This window comes from Pocillopora damicornis, chromosome 12 (assembly GCF_964200805.1).
Source record: "Pocillopora damicornis chromosome 12, jaPocDami1.2, whole genome shotgun sequence".
Lineage (NCBI taxonomy): Eukaryota > Metazoa > Cnidaria > Anthozoa > Scleractinia > Pocilloporidae > Pocillopora > Pocillopora damicornis.
The window spans coordinates 1,970,030-1,991,861 of NC_142681.1; the positions used below are offsets into that span (position 1 = coordinate 1,970,030).

General features: G+C 37.2%; 3 protein-coding genes and 1 long non-coding RNA gene across 4 annotated transcripts; 2 read left to right on the forward strand and 2 right to left on the reverse strand.

Moving 5' to 3' along the window:
- The first annotated feature begins 85 nt into the window (after positions 1–85).
- Positions 86–5,434, forward strand: LOC149036058 (uncharacterized). The gene is made up of 2 exons (XR_016182002.1): positions 86–555; positions 2,826–5,434. It is a non-coding gene; the product is annotated as an uncharacterized LOC149036058 (long non-coding RNA).
- On the reverse strand, positions 3,482–11,948 carry LOC113665517 (uncharacterized). Its single transcript, XM_027181222.2, has 5 exons — positions 11,708–11,948; positions 11,506–11,587; positions 11,365–11,406; positions 10,915–11,026; positions 3,482–5,844 (listed from the first exon to the last, which is right to left on the reverse strand). Exons 1-5 carry the CDS (start codon positions 11,793–11,795, stop codon positions 5,245–5,247), a joined length of 924 nt encoding a protein of 307 aa, XP_027037023.2. The 5' UTR covers positions 11,796–11,948; the 3' UTR covers positions 3,482–5,244.
- A 785-nt stretch (positions 11,949–12,733) lies between these two features.
- On the forward strand, positions 12,734–19,391 carry LOC113665511 (transmembrane protein 248). Its single transcript, XM_027181215.2, has 8 exons — positions 12,734–12,933; positions 13,057–13,264; positions 15,047–15,293; positions 15,710–15,769; positions 16,364–16,448; positions 16,757–16,910; positions 17,244–17,363; positions 18,196–19,391. The coding sequence occupies exons 2-8, from the start codon at positions 13,100–13,102 to the stop codon at positions 18,211–18,213; spliced, it is 849 nt and encodes a 282-aa protein (XP_027037016.2). The 5' UTR covers positions 12,734–12,933; positions 13,057–13,099; the 3' UTR covers positions 18,214–19,391.
- A 411-nt stretch (positions 19,392–19,802) lies between these two features.
- LOC113665512 (uncharacterized) lies at positions 19,803–21,809 on the reverse strand. Its single transcript, XM_027181216.2, has one exon. The coding sequence runs from the start codon at positions 21,744–21,746 to the stop codon at positions 20,889–20,891; it is 858 nt and encodes a 285-aa protein (XP_027037017.2). The 5' UTR covers positions 21,747–21,809; the 3' UTR covers positions 19,803–20,888.
- Positions 21,810–21,832: the final 23 nt, after the last annotated feature.

The window sequence follows — 21,832 nt, forward strand, 5'->3', positions numbered from 1 at the left end:
ACCATACATCGTGTCGAGCTCATTAAAAAGCACTATCCTATTATTTTTGTAGCATTAATCAGTTTCTAAAAAATGACCTAAGCTCATTCCAGTAATGATCATGAAAACGATGTCGTTATATACAAACTATATAACTGTATAGCGTGATCGCATCGAGGTATGGCTCGAATGTTGACAACTGGACTCAACGCGAAATTAAGACTTAGTGGGTGATTCTGTAGGCCTGATTTCAGTTTACAAGCGTTCGAAAGAATCGAAAAGGGGCAGTATTCGATAATTAGCTCCTCGTGCGTTATACACATTACCGTGGACAAGATGGAAAACTTGCGGCGCCGTAACTTACGTCGTAAATTTTCTGTGACAATCTTGTGATTAAAGGATGTTTTTATTGAGTGGTATTTATACGCGGCGATCGGGTTCCATGTTCTCCTGACGATTGGGAGTTCTTGCTGAATTTGGTTTTATCTTGAGTGAGGCCCGTTTCACAAAACTGAAACAGGCCTTGCGTAATTACTTCATTGTATTGGTGTTTTATCATAGTGATTGGTTTCGTGGGTGAGTATGCATTTGTGTTGTTCCCAACCTTATTGACTCCACATTTGTTATGAGACCCGTAAGCTTTAGATTAGATGAATGTTACGGTTATTTGGTTACACTATATTGAGCCGCGACAAATCGACCTTTGAACGTCATGTTAAAAAGTTTCTGTCTCCCTCCGCTTAACGAAGACCTAAACACGATGCGACAACATGAAAAGATTTGTTTATTGGAGAGAGATAGGATGGTGGGGAAATTGAATATCACGGAAACCTTTTTTATGTCAGAGAAATGTGTCATAAGACAATTTGTCGTCTAAAGCCTTCGAGCCATCTAGAAGCTACTAATTTTGCGCGGTTAAGTCATCCGTATCACACATAGTTTGTGCGCGAAAAGGGTAATTTTCTTCAAATAGAGTCTCAAATCTCAGTAATACTTCATGTATTCCTGTTTATCCTAAATGCTGTAGTGTTTGTTCCTATTTTAAGCTGAATACCCTTAGTTAAAAGCAAATTGACAGTCGGTGGTTAACAAATCCTGAACCACACTTGAGTCTTTCTACACAGAATTGTACACTGTACAATTTAGTTATTTCAAATATAAAAAGATTGCTTGTCAGAAATCGTAAGCGACTCCCACCGGTTGTGAGGGCATGGACGGAAACCCACAGGGAAAGTTTGGTAAGGGCGTGAAGAGATCGGCGCGAGAAAAAGTTGAAACTTTTTCAAAGAGAGCTGTCAAACACGTTCCGGTTTTTTTTTCTTTTGGCGAGCCCAAACGACTTCCTTAGTGCCTCCGGGAGTGACATCAGGTTTAAACTGTTGGCAATGAAGAATGCGCGGTTTTCGTGCTAACACCACAGAGTTTCTACACACCGCATATAGACTGTGTGTGCCCAACGAAACCAGATTGCCTTTAGGTCGATCGGGTGTCTTTAGAATGAAGCCTATTACTGTGGTAATTTTTCGAAGTAATCTTAGAGTTCTGGCAAATGCAGGAGGTGAATAAGATCTTTACGAGACATTGGGACTGATTTATTTTTCCGAACTTGGCCTCATAAAAATCTTGGCAGCAGACTGCTAACGGACTACATCAAGGAGTAAATCTTTTATCAAAATTGTTCAAGACAGCTTGTGTTGGAAACACCATTGCAAAAGGTAGAATGTGCATGTCTAACCTGCAAAATTTCACTTTCACGACCTTACACCTTTTGAATAATGTATTTCAATTACTTAGCTCTTAATCGTTAGACTGAGGAAAAACTACAGCGACATCAGCACTGAGCAATCTACCTCTTGTTTTTTTCATAAAAATTTCAGTCGCCAAAGACGCGATGTGCTCACCTTCTCTCCTGGCGTCAAAACGTTCCTCCCCTGAACCAGTGAAGTTAGTGTAAAGTGCAAAATTTGGTGACTGCCAAATTAAATTTTCAAAAATAGCCATCAACGGATCGGAAGGAAATTTTGACGTATTTTGGGTGACAACTGCTTAGCATTGTTCAAAGTCTTTAGACGCACGTGGGAAAACACTGTTTTGCATATTATCTCGCTTACTTCATCACGTTTCTTAATTGATCGTTGTTGTGGTTTGCTTGAAGTATATCACCTGGAACGCAAGGAGGGGAAAAGACTTGTGCAAACATGTTTAACCTTTATCCATTGTTAATATTGACACTTGAACTCATCAACGATTCCCTCGATAGTATAGATATATTAAGAAACGAAACAACATCATTAACGCACTATTTCGGGTCCTGAAAAACACTTGACTTTTCGTATTAAGAGCTGACTTCTCAAGAAATATGTTTGCGAAAAACTGTATTTTGACTGCGATCAAGATCCCATAAGTTTTGGTGTTGCCAGCCTCCTGCTAATACCTTGCTTTTCCTGCTGTATTTGTCTACTTCCCTGGATTAGAATTCGTCGCGCGCGCTTTTAACCCTGTTAACTCTTAACCCGTAAACTCCCAAATTCTCATTAGTAATTCTCCTTACTGTCTGCCACATAGTTTTTGTGATGTTATTTTGGAGAATTTGGTGTTGGATCAAGTAATAATCCCCTAATAAATATTTTTCTTTATTCTCTACACTTGTCTACTTGATATTGTATTGATATTGTAAGGAGAAGTTTTGTCTTAGTCACTCATGGTAGTTAAAGGGTAAGAATGCCCATCCTTTAACTTCTTACAATGTCATCACTCAATCAAACATAAAGGTCACGAGAAGAAAGGAAATGATCCCCCGCCTAAGTTGTTGATTGTTTACTATTTTCTCCTCACCATTATCATAGGAAACGCATAGAGAACAACGAGGAGAATATGCGCACTGGTGCTGTGGTGTAAAGGGTAACTTAGACGTCACGCAAGGTAAGTTTTATATGATAGTATTGAACCTTACTTATGGCGAGTTCCTTGGTTTTTGCATTTAACAAAAGAAACCTCTGGTACAGTTTCGGACCCCACAGAAGCTTTTAAAAAGGATTCCAAGCATAGGATTAAGGCGACCGTCCGGAACTGAGAGAGGGGGGTGGTGTGAAGAGTGTACTATCCTTCAGAAGGACGCAAGAAGAAAAAACGGAAAAAAAAAATTACAAACGTGCCGTTAAACATCACTGTCAAACGTTTCTTAAGCGCTTGAAAGTTACTCTCTTTGTCAATCGTAGACAATTTACCAACCTTTAAGGCCCAAGGCCGACATCGTCTCCTTTTCGTACCTTTGTAGTTTTAAATGGAGGGGAAGAAGGGCGAAGAAAGAAGAAAGAAAGGAAGTATTTGGCGGCGAACATCTCTATGCCTTTCTTCTACTCTCTTCCTTCATCCACATCAAGGTTTTAATTTTCGCCTTTCTGTGCGATGGATTGACTTAACACCTGTAAAGGCTGCTGTTCACTTTGCATCATCACTTTGCGACTTATTTGATCATCTTTAAACCACACAAGAAGCCATGTTTCATTCTGTCCCAAAATGGACAAATACGGCCTGTTTATTCACAGCAGTTAATCTCATTTACAGACCCCACTAAAGCTACACAGTAGCAACTACTACATCTCTGCCTCCTTTCTTCCTAACGTATACCGAGGTACAGTATATTAATGCATAAATACTCAAGGTTTAGATAGGAAACGTTAATTTTCTTAAAAACATCGACAGACTAAAACAAACAGCACCACACAAACATCTACTTTAGTTGCTCCAAAAGGTTTTCTAGAGTTTCTAAGTTTTGAACTTAGTCACACAGAGCACATATAAGGAACGAACCATTTCAATTACTCTGTCCTCTGTGATAAACGGTACTTAATTAAGGCACTGCTCAAGAACGTTGAAATTGTCATGCACAGAACGATACTCCATCACATTGTGAAGCAGTGCTTAGGAGTTTTCCTTTTATATCAAATTTCGGCGGAATTATGATCAGACATCACAGATTAAACTTGTACCTTGTGAATTTTAAGCCATGTTTTCATATATAGCTTTCCCACAAAAGTTCAAAACAGAAAACACAGTTGTGCTGTCTACTGTAAAGGAGAGTTCTTGGCGTAGCCTAAATTTGCATGATCTTACTAAACAACACTTTTGAAGTAAAACTCAGTATCTTTTGTCCTAAAATAAGAGGGGTGTAAAGGTCGACGTCATTCGTGTTACATGTAAATCCCAGCAACTGTTTCTCACTTCTGGGTTTGTACCGAATACTTCGTTTTTTGGTTTGGATTTGTTCCAAACCATTGTCATAGTTATATTGCGACGAGAATGAACGACATTTCTAAACGACCCAATATGATCAGAAAAAGATATACACTGAGCACTGCCAAGTACGTTAGAGAAAATAACACCACGCCAAGGGTCGTCCGTGACGAACGCACCTTGTACAAAGATCATTATAATAATTATGATTTTGAATGAAATTTTTCAGTCGTTTGAACAATCGTTTAGGGGAAGTTCTTTTCTTTTCCCTTTAAAACACCTTAAATACACTTAACACTGACACCCGAGGCGTAAACATATCTTGAAAATGACCAAATCGAAGGGGAAAGATGAGGGCCATTTAGTCAAACTGAAGTGCGAGCAGTCGAGAAACTGAGTTTTTTTTTTACCCGCATTACAGCTGTATGAAGTTATAAAAGTTACAACGCGTTGCTTTGCAACGCCTCTAAGACAACATTTAATCAAATTGTAACACTGTCTTTCAGCCATGCTAAGGAGCCGTTACTTTGATTAACTAGACTAAAACCAAACATTCATTTTTTTTTCGGTCCAAGTAGCTTGGAGCCAATGTAATACCCTATTTTCGAAAAGATAACAACACCCCTCTGCCATTTGTAGCTGTTCCCCTCCCTCGCAGGTGACATTTAAGGAACCTGCCAGACGGCTACAAATGAGCAAGCACTATGCATGAAGTTGGCGGATGCCAATGATTTGAAGCAACGCGCGTGTTTGTGTTTCAACCCGCCACCGACTTCTCACGCTTGGCTATCAAAGCTCAGGCTAAGCGGGCTAAGACGGAACCTAAAATAAAACTTCACGTACAAAACAGAAAACCCTAATACCTAGCTAAGGAAATATTTAAATTACAACCTCTCGATCTGCATTGCAGATCTGTTCACTAACCACACTCCCCCCTAGAAGCCATACATGGTATGAAAGATCTGGTCACTGAACGACACAACAGTGAGATTGGCCATGACCTTATCAAATAATTGTCACGCGTCGTGCTTAACAGCTGACACGTGCGCAGCATTTGATGTTGGTCTTTTTGGCCTCCAATTTATTTCCATCATCTCCAGCTGCTGCTTTCCTTTTGGATGAAGAGACTTTTCCACAAGGACCCACAGGCTCTGGTAACTTCACGACCTCCGCCTTCACCGCCGCCGAGGCATCCACATCTTCAATGTTGTCGTCTGTGATTTCTCCTTCCACGTCTACGTCTTCATCCTCGTCGTCCTCAGAAGCTTCCTTCTCGTGCTTCTCTACGTTGGAGTGTTCCACCTTCCCGTTGGTGACACCTTCCATATTCACTTTGGTGCCATCTACATCAGATTCTTCACCAGAAGTGAACGAGGTCTGAGTTGCAACGGAAACTGGCGAAGCCAGCTTTTCTTCGCTTTTCACTTTTACCTCGGTCTGGACAGACGTTGTCTCATTGAGAGGCTGGCAAGCCTTGGAATTATTGCCTCCTTGCGAGGAAGCCTTAAAAAGTTCCTGTTGAAGGATCAACTCGTTCTTCAGTGCCAACAATCGCTGCTTGCTGGTGCTGTTGCTGACTTTAAGGAGGTCTCTCTCTGCTTCAAAATCACGTTCGCGCTTCTTCAAGGTCTAAGGACAAATTAACGAGTAAAGTAACATGCTATATTCTAACTAAAATTTCAAAAACGGAAAAAGGGCCCCTTTGTCTCATCATTTTAACCCTTTAATCCCTGAGGGTTACTAGCATCTAATTTCTCACTAGGTTATCACAACTGAATCCAACATAAAGGCTTATGAGAATCAAGGAAATGATTGCAAACTTGAACAGCTCTTGATTTTTAACTAAATTCTCCTTGTCATCGCCATGAGAAATATATAAAGTACACAATGGAGAATATGCATGCTGATGTTAGGATGTACAGGGTTAAGCTCCTCTCTGACCGAGGTCACTCCATCAATTAGTCAGTCATTCCTCAATCAATTGGTCTGTCATTCAGTAATCTTTACCAAACCCAGTTCACCATTTCACACCTAAAAGTGGCTGCTATCTTATTTCTCCTTACAGTATCACCTCTGAATCAAACATTAAGGGCATGAGAATATACGAAGTGATCTCTAACTAAAGCTCTTGATTTTTTTACAAATTCTCCTTGTTAACATCTTGGGAAATGACCAAAGAAGAGTGTTAAGAATATGCCTACTAATCTTAGAGTGTCAAGGGTTAAGCATTTCACAGAAAATGCACAGTTTAAGTATGCATGTTTAAATGTTAACATAACACAAAGCAGTCTTAAATGTACTTAATTCTGGTGTAGCTTTAAATCAGTTCCCAAAAACCTTACTTTCAAGGAAAAATAGTTTCTGCTATCCCCTATCCAAAAATGTCCATTAGAAACCCTTTACCTCCCAAGAACTGATTGTTCATTCTCCCCTCTGGCTGCTACACATTTCCTTGTAAATTAGTTATGAGAATTTGGTGTTAGATCAAGATAACAACTTCCACCTGATACATTTGAGTATTCTCATTACCTGTTTGTTGTATAGTGGATGGATATTGTAGGGAGAAGTTACTTGTAAATCACTTTTGGGAGTTAAAGAGGTACCTAATGGCCATCTACTCCACTTGAAAATTACTATTACAACATCATGACCACTCAAAAACCTTTATTAAAATCTATGAATGCTTAACATTTAACAGAGATAAGAAGAGCCACTTTTAAACAATAAGGACTCAGAATGGATTCAGGAAGACTGGTTAGCTTCAGACAATAATTGCTTGCAGTTTGTAAAATTCTTTTCTGGTCAGTGAGGGTGCACAATTATATTCAATACAGCATTGTTATAAAAATTATTCAACAAACTGCTCTCAAATACTCTTGTATTTATTTCATGGCCAATTGCTGTAATTCCTATTGTATCATCATATTTCATAAAAGATAAATGCAACATTTTTTAAAACAGTAAACATACATTAGGCAGATAAAGTCAGTGTTTCTGTAGCTGAATGCTCCCAATTACTCACTGAATAAATGCTATCTTTCTTCAAGTTAAAGATGTTCCAAAATTTCCAAAGACCAAATTCCAAATATCTCCAAGAGTAACTTGAAGGATTAATACTCAAACTTACTACAAGTGTACTCCCTTAAACAACCAAAGATCTGGGCTAATATACAATGATTCTCATAAACCTTCTATTTTTGTGTATGATTGAGTTAATGTTATGTTATATTTTTTTTCAAGTGCACCAGTGCAGGCTATCACAGCAAAAAATTCTTATGCCACAGACAATCAACCAAGGATGTTTGGAATTGAGAAGGTTTTTTTTTTTTAAAAATTCAAGATGTATTGATCAGTATCCTACAAAACCCTTAACACCATGTCCTGTGCTAATCCCTCCTCACCCATTTCATCTACCAAAATTCTTCAAGCTTTCCCACACACTGCTCAAACTCCCTTATAATCACATCTTCTTATGTTAAACCACATCATCATTACAGGAACTAAAAATTAGTTAAATACTGTTAAAATTTCAACTCTTTATAAACTGAAACAAGAAATTCAGCACTCAGTTTTTCACATTTCACTTGCTGACCTAAACATACTTGGGTGAGGATTAAGAATTTGTCATTTATCCTTTTTGTTGGAACCACAGCCACATGTTGAGCCCATAGCCTTTACATTTCAAGTAAGAAACCAAAGAGTTTTTTTTTTTAACTATCCTATCACATGTCCCAGCTCGCCTAATCTACCTGGAGGTCGCAAGTTGTCTTGGTTGTGGCTATGAACACAATCAGATATTTTGAACAAATTTTCTGCCAAAAGAAAAGAACACTTTCCACCTCAAATTCCCATGTTCTCATTTTAAAGTTCTCATGGGCTTTCTTTAAAGTGCAAAAGTGTTCAAAAAAGTTCCACTAAATTTTTCCTAACAAGGAGTTGGATGAGATGGAAGTTAATATTCCCAAATTAGTGTGTGTCATTTTGAAGTCATTCTTAAACTTCATCTACCTAACTGGTCTCATATTTGGAGTCGTAAAAGAAGAAAACAATTTATTCTCCATCAGAACTCAAGCCTAACTGATGCCTACATTGTGATTATTGACTCATTCTCCCTCCTCCCTGTTAAAATGAGTAATAGTGAAGATTGGGTCGCATGAAAAGGAGTCAATGTTGAAAGACAGGGGAAGGGCTCTCAAGTCACACATCAAACATACAGATTCAACCTTAGGTGCTTATGCATCACACAAAAGGATTCAATCTTACAATCTCACACTGAAGATTTCTCACAGGTTTAAAAATGTAATTTAAGCTGTTTCTGAATAGCAGTGGAAATTTTCACTCAGGATAAAGGAAAGTACATACTAACTTATTCACTATTTATAAGGAGAGTATACCCCCATAATCCACCAGGTAGGTGAAACCTACTGAACCTCACTCTCTGGAGGATTTTTTCTTCAAAAATACTTCATTACATTGAAGAGGAAGAAACACCACTGCTGGAAGTGGTCAGCTTGGACAGTTTACATACAGGAATCCACAGTTAAAGACAACTTAGGTATACAGGGAGATCTCTGAAAGCATACTTAATACGATCTTTTCATTCCATTATTCCCTTTGCTCCAAAGATCTCAATGCTAAATCTCCTTACTGTCTGCTATACAATTTTCAAGATGATAGTTTGGAGGATTGGATATTAGATCAATTAATGATCCCCTTATAAATATTTTTCTTTCCCTAAATACTCATCTGCTGGATATTGTTTAGATATTGTAAGGAGAAATTATCTTGGTCACTCATGGGAGTTTAAGGGTCTAACCTGTTAACTTTTTGAAATTTATGTTTCACAGAAAATGGCATCAAATTCTCTACTCCTTTTGAAGGAAAGAAAGTTTTGATTTCTGCACTTTTCTCTATAATTTCACTCAAAATAATCAGTCAAAACTGAGAAAAGGAAATCTGTCACACAAAGAAATATTCTGTATTATTTACTTTTTGACACTTATTTCAAGCATAGCATTTCATAAATAGAGTTGCTGTGATAATTTTTCTCCTCTAAAATGCCTCCCTCCATTGATGAAAGCATAATCACTCCTGTTCTTGTTTTCATTCAAGCTTTATACTTCACATAAATTTTGAAAACATGTTCACTGAGGCCAAAATCTGATTTTTCTCTTCCATCATCCCATAAAATTAAATTTCAATCGCTTACATCTTGTTACCCCTAATAATACACCTGCCAAGCTGCTGTGAGCTTGCACTGATCCAATTGGCAAAACAATACTGCAAAGAGATAGTTTTTTGTTTTTATCTTGGGAACTTAAATAATTTAGTTGTAAACAAAAAGGTCTCTTGAACATAAGAACATTGAAATCAGATTAAAATAAACAAACACCATCATCAAATGCTTAAGGTTTCCAAAAGTAAAGAGGATCAATGCTTAGATTCTTAAGACATGTTCTTATAGACCACAATAGTTCTTAATAATCTATTGTGACGAATTGTTAAATGTTCATAAGTATAATTGTTCTATGTAGAAGTTATATGCCAATAATATAATGACATTTTCTATTGAATTCCTGTTAAATTACATTGTTCACATTTTTTTCTCATTTCAGACACAGAACCTTTGTTCAAAGGTTTGTAGCTGACACAAAGGGTCCAAAATGAAAACAAAAACATTTTGAGTTTCTCCTGAGCTGTTTAAGTCTAGGTGTTGCTAACAGAGTTTTAATTCACATGATCATTAATTAAAAACTGACCTCAAACAGTTTTAGTTAATTTGCCTGTCTTGTCAACGAGAGTTTCACTAGTTTCATTTCAAATGAAGTTATGAAGACTTAAGTTCAGTATAATTGCAAGCATGACTTTAAAGGAAAACAAATTCATGGCAGAGGTTACCTCTTGAGGCTTGCAACTTATAACTGGAAAGATAAATTTTAAAATAAAGCCATGTAATGGAATTCTGCTGAGTAATTACATTAGTTGGACAATAGTATAACCATTCTAGCTTCCAAAAATTAACTGGCTTCCTCCGATCGTCTGATTGGGTTTACTTGCAACTCAGCTGGGTTCGAGGGATTTAAGCTAGCCTTGAAACATCAAACGCACGGAAATTTTCAGTCATCAGATCGCCGAATTGACAAAAGGAGACAAAAATTACTCGACCGTGAAAATGAAAACACAAAGACGCCGGAACTCGTGACTCTCGTGGGACAAAATTCCATGCCGACCACAACAAAGTTAAGTATTTACTTTCAAAAAATCTGACTAGCTATTGGCAAACACATCTGCGGTAACGTAATACTTTTGATATTCTACTGAGTGGGTGTAGAGTAAACGTAAAATTTAATGCAGCGGTTAGGAGAAAGAGCAGTTACTAATAAAGATGCACAAGCACTAATCACACATTTTTTGGGCCACTAACCAGCAATTGACACAGTATTTCATCTCTAACACGGACTTTGTACATTAAATGTATATTTAGACACATATGTTTTACTTTATCATGTTCGATGTGAACTCGTCTGAGACACAGAGCTTGCTCTGCCTGAACTTGTTCGCATCTTGCACAATAGATTCAATAAAGTCAATAGCTATTCAAATTCAAATTATACAGACAGAACAGTTGCCAACCATATCTCAAGAAACTATACTACCTATCGACGTTCGATTGAGGAAAATTAATAATAGTCCCCTCACCTGTATGTGCTTGAGCGCACTTCGCAAGATGTTTAGGTTTGATGTTTTCTTATCTTCCAGTGAAGGGACTTCTTTTTTCAAGATATCGAAGCATTCTTTCAAGTGCGCACGTCTGGATGTGCAAATAAAATAAGCAATTATAAATTCAACTTTCAGCTTAATTTTTCTCATCTCTAAGTTTATATCGGTACTTTATGTGTATAACCTCATCAGATCACGCAGTAAAGAATTTTACAAGTAGTAATCTGACAAATAGGAAGAATATCCTGCTTTCAGAAAGTAGGGAAGAATAAGAGATACAAAGTTCAACAGTCAAAGCTTCATAGCTCCGCGTACAAGGCGCAGACAAGTTAACACGACCGCCATGATATGAAGAATATGCTTCGCGTGCAGATAAACTAAAATCTGGTCCCTCACAATGTTATGAATTCAACTTGAGAAATCACTTACCTGTTTTTCTCTAGTTTGTTGTGCGTTTCTCTAGTCCCGGCCCTAGAAGGGAAAACAGATTTCTTGAAAATCTTGCCCAGCATAACAAACTGACACCGTGACCGCTTTCTTCCAGAGCGGCAAGCATCTACATGAACTTACCCTCCAGGTCTTCGTCGTCTTTCAAGGGGCTCGCATTCCGAAATAGCTCTTCTCCTTTCGGTGTGAACAGAGGGAGAGTGAACTAGAATGCATAAAGAGAGACCAAATACATTGTCATCGGAAAATTGTCGTGATCGTAGAAAGAATTTTAACACAGGCCTTCACACCAACAGAATATTTGCACATGGCTACTCGACCGTACCACGTGCGATTGCCGAATCGTCCTTAGATGATCCTCGAGAAGAAGATTCTACGAACTTGGCGGCTTCTAGTAACGTGTCCAAACTCATAACGCGAATAAAAGAAACTAGAAAATTCCTTGCAAGGATCTGTAGCAGCGCAATGCGTATCCGTTCCCACACGCCGTCGCTCAATCCATGTGCACTCTTCACTAATAACAACACTGACGGAACAAAAGCTCTCAAAGTGCTGGAACGTAGAATTTACTTAGATGATTGACAGCCCGGACAGTTTGATCCAATCAGAAACCAGGGATTGGAAACCACGTGGCCCCAACTGAGATCCATGTGGCTAAGCCTCGATCTCACATGTACACAAACACACCCTTAAGATAGTCTATTCTCCTCTCACCGACTCCCTGCGTCTTTTAAATCTAATTTTCAATACATAAACTTTTTGAAAGATGATACATACAATACTAGCATGAAAAAGAAAAAGCCTTTTCCGGAACTAAGAGCCTTTTTTTTAAGTAATACTTTTTTCCTGCTTCTGACAAGTTTGACAAACATCATAGCACTACATTTTTAACTTTTAGTTGGTGTGCATCAAAGAGAAGAATAAGTCGCTATGTGAATAAACAAGTTGTTTAATGAGAAAATTTTAGAACTAGATCTACGCCGATCATTACCATTTGGAATTAAGTAACAATCGAAGGCATAATTCGTTGTTTTTTCTCCCTCTCTCTTTGTGTTTTCGCCTCAGGTTATCAAAAATATACTTTACTATCACATGCTTCAGGTTAACGGTGCTCTCCAAACCAACAACAAACGATCGATACTACCAGCGTTCTCCGCAAGATGAGTCCTTTGAAATGACCATGACCCTAGTACTGTCAAAATAAATGCATCGTGCAGGGTGTAGCTTTAAGAATTTTTCAAAAATTTTTTTCTAAATTAGTTTTGCGTTTGTTTGATTCGGATAGAAATGAAAAATTCTTAGTGAGAAAGATTGTTTGGCGTGACACGTCAACATGATTGATGCTGAACTTGATACTTGATGGGCTTGCATATGTCAATCGGCGCGGATACTAAGCTCACAAGTAAGTCAACATGGCGGCATGTTGGCAAACGAAACAGTTATTTTCTCCCTGAAATCGCAGATGTAGAAACTCAGAAAAATCACATTTCACTGTCCATTACAGTGGCGGTGGATTTTTACCCATTTTCGACTGAATAGTTCTCTATTTAGGTAAATTCAACGACTTTCGATGGCTTTTGCACCTGAAACTTGATTGCGTCTCAGTCCGCTAATGACTACGTGTACGCTTTGAACTGTAATAACACCTGCAATTTTTTCTTTGTTCTCTCCAAGTCTGTAGCTTGAGGAAGACAGAGGGAGTCAAAAGCCTAGAAATATGGTCGATTGTAAGGGTGGAAAGAATTTATTTGGATTCGCCATTGCTCGACCGCCATGTGTTGTTTTTATAGTTTGTATAGCGGCCTTCGCCATTGGTTTATTTTCTCTTGGCTTTTTCATTAAGACATATGGTTGGTTTGACACCGCTGATGCCCGCGAAGAGGTTTGCAGTTTCTTTTTTTTTCCATATCCCCTCATATAAATTTTTGTTAGATTTCAACGTAAGTCTGGTCTTCCTCATAACTGTTTTCTGACACGGATGTCACGCCAGGAATTGAACAGGGAGGGGAGGGTCATTGTAAACACAATTTTTCAGTACTTGTCGTGAATTATTTTAATTGTGATTTATGAGTTGTGATAACGAATGAGGAAATTATGTGAGTGACCTTCATGTTATCAAAGAACAAAATCCTGTAGACTTCCTCAAAGCATGTATCAGTTTCACACTAGCATACCATCAAAAGTTTTCAGAGTTTTTATTCCCACCGTTCCCTTGTTGAAACGAATTGCGGTGATTTCGCCAACGAGTGATTTTGCCAACGTCATGTTCGCCAACGTCTTTGGTCGCTTCGCTAACGCGATGAGTCGCTTCACCAACATCCTACTGGTCACTTCGCCAACGCCAAATATCTAGTAATAACTTAGTAATAACTTAGTGTTGACTGTGTTTCTTGTAATACTTATATACTCTTGATCGAAGTTATAATATGCGCTGGAGTTATAGAATTAGTAGTAGTAGTAGTCTACAATGTATTTATATAAATCTCTGTTCTAGAAGTCTCAAAGGTAATTATATAAATCTCTATTATCGACAAATGAACCTTATAGAAGAACTTAAGGAAAAGGTTGCACACATGCTACTTTATTGCTCTAAGTTAAATTCAGCAACATACAGCGCCAGTGACGCGTGGCGTGCCGTGCATTTATGTGGGCCCACTGTGTTTTAAGTTGCGCGTACAAGAGAAGGAAACTAAGTCCGAACAAAATAACGGAAGGAAACTAAGTTCGAACGGAGAAATCAAGTCAGCTCAGTCAAGTAAATAACACACAGAAGCAAGAAGAAGTAATGGTAAATTTTTATTTAGAGTAAACTAATACATCAGCGAAGTGACCAGTAGGACGTGACCAGTAGGACGTGACCAGTAGGACTTTTCGCTTTGGCGAAGCGACCTAAGATGTTGGCGAACATGACGTTGGCGAAATCACTCATTGGCGAAATCACCAGATACCGTTGAAACCTGTGAAATGTTCACCATTGATTGTGGTCCTTGGTAAACTTTTTCATTAATTTTTGAGACATCCTTCTGATGCTGTGCAGATTTTAACAACTCATTTTTGGCAGTATTGAATAGCCACTGAAGTATTGTGAAAAATGTAGAACTGGGTGACCTGAAGGATGGCGGGTGTACAGATCAAGCCTTTTATCCACTGCTATTGTTCCATGCTAGAGAACTTAATGATATCCCCTTCCTGTCCTCTCTCTCATCATCCTGACAGACCAAAAGGGCCTTTTATTTGTTTTTTTCATGAAACATTATGTGATGATGAGGAAATCAGAACAAATAAGTCATTTGTGTGACAAGGTTAAACAATGAAATTGCCAAGAAATTCAATTTGGTTTTTAAGGTGAATGTAGAGTAGACTTGGTAAGCCTACCTTTTCATTTCCAGGTTTTAGAAGTGGGCTATTGCTACCAAATCGCAAATTCACCCAGAACACACCTGTTATCTCAAAGATAAATGTGATCTTACTTCTGCTGTATCAAACAAGTTGCGCTCAGGGAGCCTCTGATTGTATCAGGTCCTTTGTCAAAATCAACCTCAACATATTTTTCCAGTAAAAACCATACTGATAAGCACTTGTGTAACAGAAGAGCCCAAAATATGGAAAGCTTTGTGATTGTAATTAAGTGGTTGATCATTTATAAATTTTTTTTTAATCGTAGGAATGGGGATCAGTGCTAGGTTATTTGAGTTCCTCTGAATTTTGTATGTTTGGTGACCAGAGCTTCTCTGGAAATATCACTGGTGACAATTCAACAAATATAACTGGTGCTATACCTGATGGGTTTACCACAGTATCTGTACCAGTGCTTCATCTGGCTGTGAACCCCTCAGTTAATTTCAGTGCTGTAGTGAAGAATGTCACACATGTTACAGCACAAATACCAACATCAGAATTGGGTTTAAAAGGTTAGTACTCTGGAAATAAATTCTTCATTTTGATATAATTGATGATGATAAAGCTTTGTAAGTGATCATCCTTGTTACAGACAGCTTTATGGAGATACAAACTGTTGGAATAAAGTAGAAAATGGTTAATTTTAACCAAACACATTTGATTATTGAGCATTAGTCCTCTGTCATTCACTCTGTTAAAGGGTTACTGCTTGAAACAGCAGCTTTGAAACTCTTTCTGGTGGCCAATTTACATTATCAACTCAGTTGATGAAACCAAATTATCTTGTTACACTTCCCTACTAAAGCAGTACCACAGTTTCTTTAGAAGCTTACCCCTTTATCAACCCAGATTACTTTTGACACTCGAAGTTGTGTAGTTTGCAGGGCTTTAGAGTATCAAACATTTATTGTTGCTTTCTTGTCATTAGGTTTTTGGGGGAATTCAGTGATCAATGTCATATTGTTTTTTCATCAACCATGGTTCATGGGTATGTTAAATGTACATTGTAGCGTGGCCAACACCCAATAGTATTCTTCTGATTGGATTATCTATTTACACTGAGCACATGTTAAGATGAAAAGAGCTTCAGCATGTAAGGCACTCACATGAAAGCCTCCATTCTTATACATGAGAAGCTATGACTTGAGGTGATGAGAGAAGATCAGTAAAAATTAATGAGCTGGGGTTCTGCTGATAGGTTAGGTGGAGTAACTGTATTATAATCATTTGTTTTTGTCTCTAGACTCAATATATATAATTATATAGGAAGTCTGTGCATTGATTTTTCTGTTTTACAGTGCTCGATATGTAGAAGTAGAGCATGATGTATGTTGCAATAGGGGAAAAAAAACAGAGACACTATACATGTAATTTCATCCCTACAAGCCTGTTTCATAATTGCACACTCATCAGAGGGGATTTTATTTTTAAGAATATATATATATATACTGTGAATACAGTTTTTAAAAGTTTTATAGAATAAAGGTTAGACTTTTTTAACAAAGGTTTAAGGTGCTTGTTCTTAAATCACTAAATCACATCATTTACTCTGGAGGGGTAAAGTTCATATTTTACTTTTCAGATTGCCAATACAAATGTAAAACAATGTATTTGGAAGCTTGTGGATCAGTTATTGTTCCAACTGAGATTGTCCCAAAACATTTGCAGTAAGTAACTTTGATTCATTATGTAGATACAGTATTTGCACATACCACAATGCCTCAAATGTTTCCATAGTCGTTCAGAAAATTCATTTAGAAAAGCTTCAAATACTGTAAATTCTCCTCAGTCAATCACACAAACAAGTTTGAACTTTGAAATTGAAGGTAATCAATGGAATTTCAGAAAACTAGAATCCTTGCAAGATGAGCTGCTACTTTTAAACGTAGTGTAGGATAGTCCAGTATAACCAGTGTAAACTCTTCTGGCTCTGCTGAGAAACAAGCTAAATAATTTATCATTCATACTAATTCAGGTATGGGAGGACTTGCAACCTTTCATCAGAGTACAATGTTGTAGAAATGGTCAGCATTACCACACATGATGAAAAATTTTGTTCCAGTGGCATCAAGGCTGAAACATCTCTTCCACTGAATCAGCAGCACACCACTATTTCAACAATGGCAATGGTAAGCAGTTGTCAAAGTATTGGTTTTAGAGCTCAGGTATCCTGTGAAGTTCATTTGTCACCATGTAGAGTGAGAAACAATGACCAGATCCACCCAAATTTCTGAAGGATCACTGCCCATTACAGTTGTCCTTAGGACCACTATCACATGGACAACTGCACAATTATATCTTTAATTTTAGCTGCAAAATCCAAACAGAAGTCTATTTTAGTTGAGGTAGATGTTAGGTTTAATCTGTTAAGCTTAACTTTTTGGTGCTGAGAATTGTCGAAGGATTTCATGAAAACAGAGGAAGATGATATATTTGTCAACAAATCATTTTCTTTTCTTCAGGTTGATGTATCAGCTGTTAATCTAAGACTGCAGTACTCAAGTTACTTCTTGTTTGTGATGGTGATCACCTGTGTGCTCTATGGAATGATCAAAGGAAGACCAGTCAAACAAAGTAAAAAGGTACAGATAGGAACAAAACCAGCTCAAAACCAGCTCAAAAGGCAAAAGCCTACAGGAGGTTGAATGATGATTTTGCATAAGTTGCAAAGGACTGGGGTTTGATTTTGCATGGAAATTCAGAGTTTTTCTTTGTCCAGGGTTCTTGATAACACAAACATTACTTTTCTCTGTCCCACCACCATGCTCAAAATTTGCCTTCTTTCTTATTCTATAAGTTCCTTTTTACTGCTCTTATGACTAGACAGTCAATTAGAACTTGACATTGTAAGTCAGACAACTGATAACAACTCTTGTCTATTTAATATTTTGATTGTTTATGTTAAAGTGCCAAAGACAAAATACCACAGCATACCCAAGTGTTTCTCTCTAAACACTTTATTGTAACAATTTGAAATTTTTCTTTGACCAAGTAGTAACTGTCATAATACTCTTGTTTGGTTGATCAAGTTGCTCTAAAGATTATCAAGAACTATGTGGAGTGATTATAAAAAGAAATGAGATAACATCGAATGAAAGAGAGACTGAATTGGTGTTGGGCAAGTTGATGAATGTAACTGTAAATGAGAAAGCAACCAACACCAATGCATTTGTCAATATATAGTCTTTTAATTTGCATTGTTTTCTAGATTCTTGCAATACATCAGTAGCGATATCATGCTAGTAGATATTTCTTTTGTATTTTATACTTGGTACGAGTCCTTGCACTCACTGACAGTTCACAAAAGAAGAGATAGCTAAGGTTGTAACTAATGTAACAAATGAGGGAGGGTGATGGTCATTAAAGTGCATTAGTCACTGTGCAAAGATAACTTTTGTTGTACTTTTTTTGCAGTCAAACCTTCCAATATGACGATATTTGCAAAGAAGTATTGTATTGAATTGTCTATTTCATTCACCATGCCCACAGTTGAATTTATGGTGACATACTTAAAAATAAGTATATCACTAGAAAAATATCATGCACAGCTGCACTTGTAAATAGCTTGAATATGGCTAGTAAACCATGCATATTAGTTAAGTTTACTATGCTTGCAAGAAGTAGGTAGTGGTCCAGTGTTTTTTTCAGTTGCAGGTTAATTAGGGGCTTAGATGTGATTCTCACCAGTTGGTATCAAGTAGTCACTAACATTGTAAATGTGATAGAAATCTCATTATCTGGAAATAATTCCTAAAGAAAAATTTGGCATCTCATTGTACTAATCATTAAATTAAACCCAGAATTTATTTATTTTCCTGTATGATTCTGTCAACTTTGGTCACAAGTTTAATACAAACCATAATTGATTATTGTAAATTGTAGATAACTGTTCAGCTTCCCTTAGCTTTTTGTTGATATAAGAACAATTCAATATTTATGGGTTTTGCTGTTGACAATTTAGTATGAATCTGTCAAGCCCTTAATCTTAAGAAAATCAGGAACCCAGCTTGAGAATTACTTCTCAACAAACTGTTCACTTTCCAGCTAAAATGTAGCATGGATAACATTGTTATAGTAAGTGATAGCTTAAAATTTTCCAAAAATTGAAATCTCTTACTTCAAGTGGTGTAATTCCTAGCTTGCGCAGGGTTTCTTAAGTTTACCTAATATACCAGGTGTTATACAAGAAGAAATTGTATGCTTTCAGAAAATCAGTCTATGGTATTTTCTAGTTATAAAATAAGTAGCCTTGCATACCCTAATTTGATATGAATTACCTTTAATTACAGAAGAAAAGTATTGTTGTGAAGTTCAGACATTTTGATGTAGAACACCTGTTGTTTCTTATCTCACATGTACACTTTTCCATTTAATGCAGAATTTTTTTGAGGGGCCATTTTCTGCCTTCTCAACCTTTTTGCCCGAGCTACATGTTGCTCATGTCATTGTAAAGAACGACTTTCTAGTTTAGTCCCAGGGGTGTGTGCAATTCCCACTGTCTTGGAACCTTCTTCATTTTCAAGGTTACCTTAACTTCAACCTAGTATCAATATTTTGTATTATATAACTTAAAGATGGGAAAAGAGTGAAATAAAGGAAAACTGACTAAGTGTGGTGGGATTACTTTGATTCATTTATAGATAAAGTTCAGCAAGGTTGAACTGTTGGAAATCAGATACTAGTGTCTAAAATCAGACAGCAACATCCCAAAAGATAAGGAAGTGTCTGAAATTAGGGGAAAGTATTGGAAACAGATGACAATGTCCTAAACTGGACATAAGTGTCTAAACTCACTCAAAAGGAAAATCAGAGTGCAAGACACCTTGCAGATTTCTCTCAGTTATTTCTGGTTCTGTACAAGGAGCAATTCACTATGGGTTGCACTCCTCTGGCTGGGTAGTTCTAGCTGATATTTCATTGTGAAGGCAATATTTTACTGCTGGTGTTGTTTTTCTCTAACAGTGTTCTTTTTAAAATAATTTGAGAAATTTTTTAAAATAAATACTGGTTTAGAACCTCAATTTTCCTATAATTTTTAAAGTTGGATATATTTGAGTGTTAAACAGTCCTTATCATTAAGCTTGGTTTCCCTCAAGTTTCATGGTAGTATGATGCTGAGCATAGGGAAAGCTTTTGAGTCTCTACATCAAGGAAATATATTTTTTTCTAAGATAAACAAAGTATTATTTTTCCTTGAAAAGTGAAATAAAATTGTAAGACCAATTTAAGAAAAATGCATAATACAAGATGGAGTTGGGTTTTATCATTACTATTTTCATTTTCATACCAAGAAAGGGTGCTTGTCTTGTTCATTCTTTCTGGTTAAGTTAGAGGTGTTATGCATTATGAAGAATGTTTGTGTTAACTTCTTGAGTCATCACACTATTTGTTGAGGCATCAACTTAAATGATTTAGTGGGAAAAATAATGCAAGAGATTACCAGCTCACTGGATCAACTCCAAAACTGAGGCATATCTGAATCTGAGTCAAATTTACTGGCTCACAGATCAGTTTCTAAATGAAAAAAATACCTCTTTGCTTTTGGGAGTGAGCTGCAAGACGAACTTCTTCTGAATGTTTAATTAGGCTTTTAGACCAGATAATATTGAACAGGGTACACTTATTAACACCAAATTACACTTGCAGTATGTTGTTACCTATAAAAATAGACAGCTTTTTTCAATAGCTGTTTTTCCAAGCATTTTTAGTGCTGAATGCTAGTGACTAGCATTTTGTCAATTGATGCCTCTTTCCAATCAACCCCCAGAGTAATTGATTAATTGCCTAACCACCATTTGTAGAGGAGACCACATTTAAAATACAACAGATTTCTATGTCATCTGTTTTCAATGGAGGTTTTAGACCTGGTCAATCATATGCCACCAATCCTGAATCATCTTACCAACAGAAACTTCCCACCAGTGAATTGTCACAACATGCTTAGGGTTACAAAAACAAAAACCAAAGATTGGACCCCACCATAGGGCTCCCAAAATAAACTGTAGTACCATTGTTTACATATTTGATTTTGTTCTCCTTTCCCTAACCTGTCACCAGCCCCCCATAACTATAGTCTAGTCTGTCAAGGCACTACACGAAAATAGAAGTCACAAGTCATCATTCATGAATCTGGTAAATTTTGAGACACCATTGGGAAGAGGAGCAGATACATCACAGATCTTAATTCCTGATCTGGGTATCTCTTCCACAGAAAGTGACACAGGGACCCACTTGATTTCACCTTTTGTCACTTTATGAAATTCCATCGTCACCAGACCAGATACTTTAGAACCAACAATGAAAACACACACTTTCCATCTGTCTTCATTTTTGTGAACACTTTCTTTTCCTGTTCTGTCACGTGCTTCAATTAAAGAGATTTCTTGGCGGTTATACCCTATCACAAGCACCTCGTCTCCAAACTTTGTTCGGAAACCTTCTTCATTTGACAGCTTTTTCCAGGTTGAGTTGTAAGCCGCTCTCTTCAAAGCGTATTCATCTTTTTTGTCTTCCATAAGAGTCGTCACATCTAATAAATCTTCGGGATCGTCATACAACTGAAACATGGACGCTATGTGTTTTGCCATATGGGGGTTTGTGTGCTTTAGTTGTACTGTCTCCTCCTCGATCCCAAATGTTAACAATCCGGTCGCACTTAACGTCAAGGAAACAGCAACGCACGACCAAAATACTACACCACCAGCCAAGCAAAAATATCGAAACCCTTGTAAAATTCTTGATCTCATACTTGAGGATTTTGAGGAAAACCCTTTCACGTCTGAAAGTAATTTCGGATTCCATGGAGGGCGCCATCCAATTAGAAGTGTGTTTGAATTGCCTTTCGTTTTGGTCACTATTGTTCTAACAAGTCCATATTTTGACATCAAATCAGGAAAAACTCTAGCTCTTTTGCCAGTTAATCCTGTCAATCTTACTAGCCTTGCGTGAAAAAGGAAGAAAGCCATTCATAAACAGTCGAAATATTCCTAACCCTTCTATCGCTTTTACCTCATCGGCGCCTAATATCCAGCGGTAGTACAAGTAAAAGGAA

What these genes read in the sequence shown, in the direction of transcription:
- LOC113665517 (XM_027181222.2), bottom strand. Translation starts at nt 11,795, where the DNA reads ATGAGTTTGGACACGTTACTAGAAGCCGCCAAGTTCGTAGAATCTTCT. An exon ending in AACAAACTAGAGAAAAACAG is followed by an intron (nt 11,027 to 11,364) that starts GTAAGTGATTTC and finishes TTGCACATCCAG; the next exon opens with ACGTGCGCACTTGAAAGAAT. An exon ending in GTGCGCTCAAGCACATACAG is followed by an intron (nt 5,845 to 10,914) that starts GTGAGGGGACTA and finishes ATTTGTCCTTAG; the next exon opens with ACCTTGAAGAAGCGCGAACG.
- LOC113665512 (XM_027181216.2), bottom strand. Translation starts at nt 21,746, where the DNA reads ATGGCTTTCTTCCTTTTTCACGCAAGGCTAGTAAGATTGACAGGATTA.
- LOC113665511 (XM_027181215.2), top strand. Translation starts at nt 13,100, where the DNA reads ATGGTCGATTGTAAGGGTGGAAAGAATTTATTTGGATTCGCCATTGCT. An exon ending in CCGCTGATGCCCGCGAAGAG is followed by an intron (nt 13,265 to 15,046) that starts GTTTGCAGTTTC and finishes TTTTAATCGTAG; the next exon opens with GAATGGGGATCAGTGCTAGG. An exon ending in TCATCAACCATGGTTCATGG is followed by an intron (nt 15,770 to 16,363) that starts GTATGTTAAATG and finishes TTTACTTTTCAG; the next exon opens with ATTGCCAATACAAATGTAAA.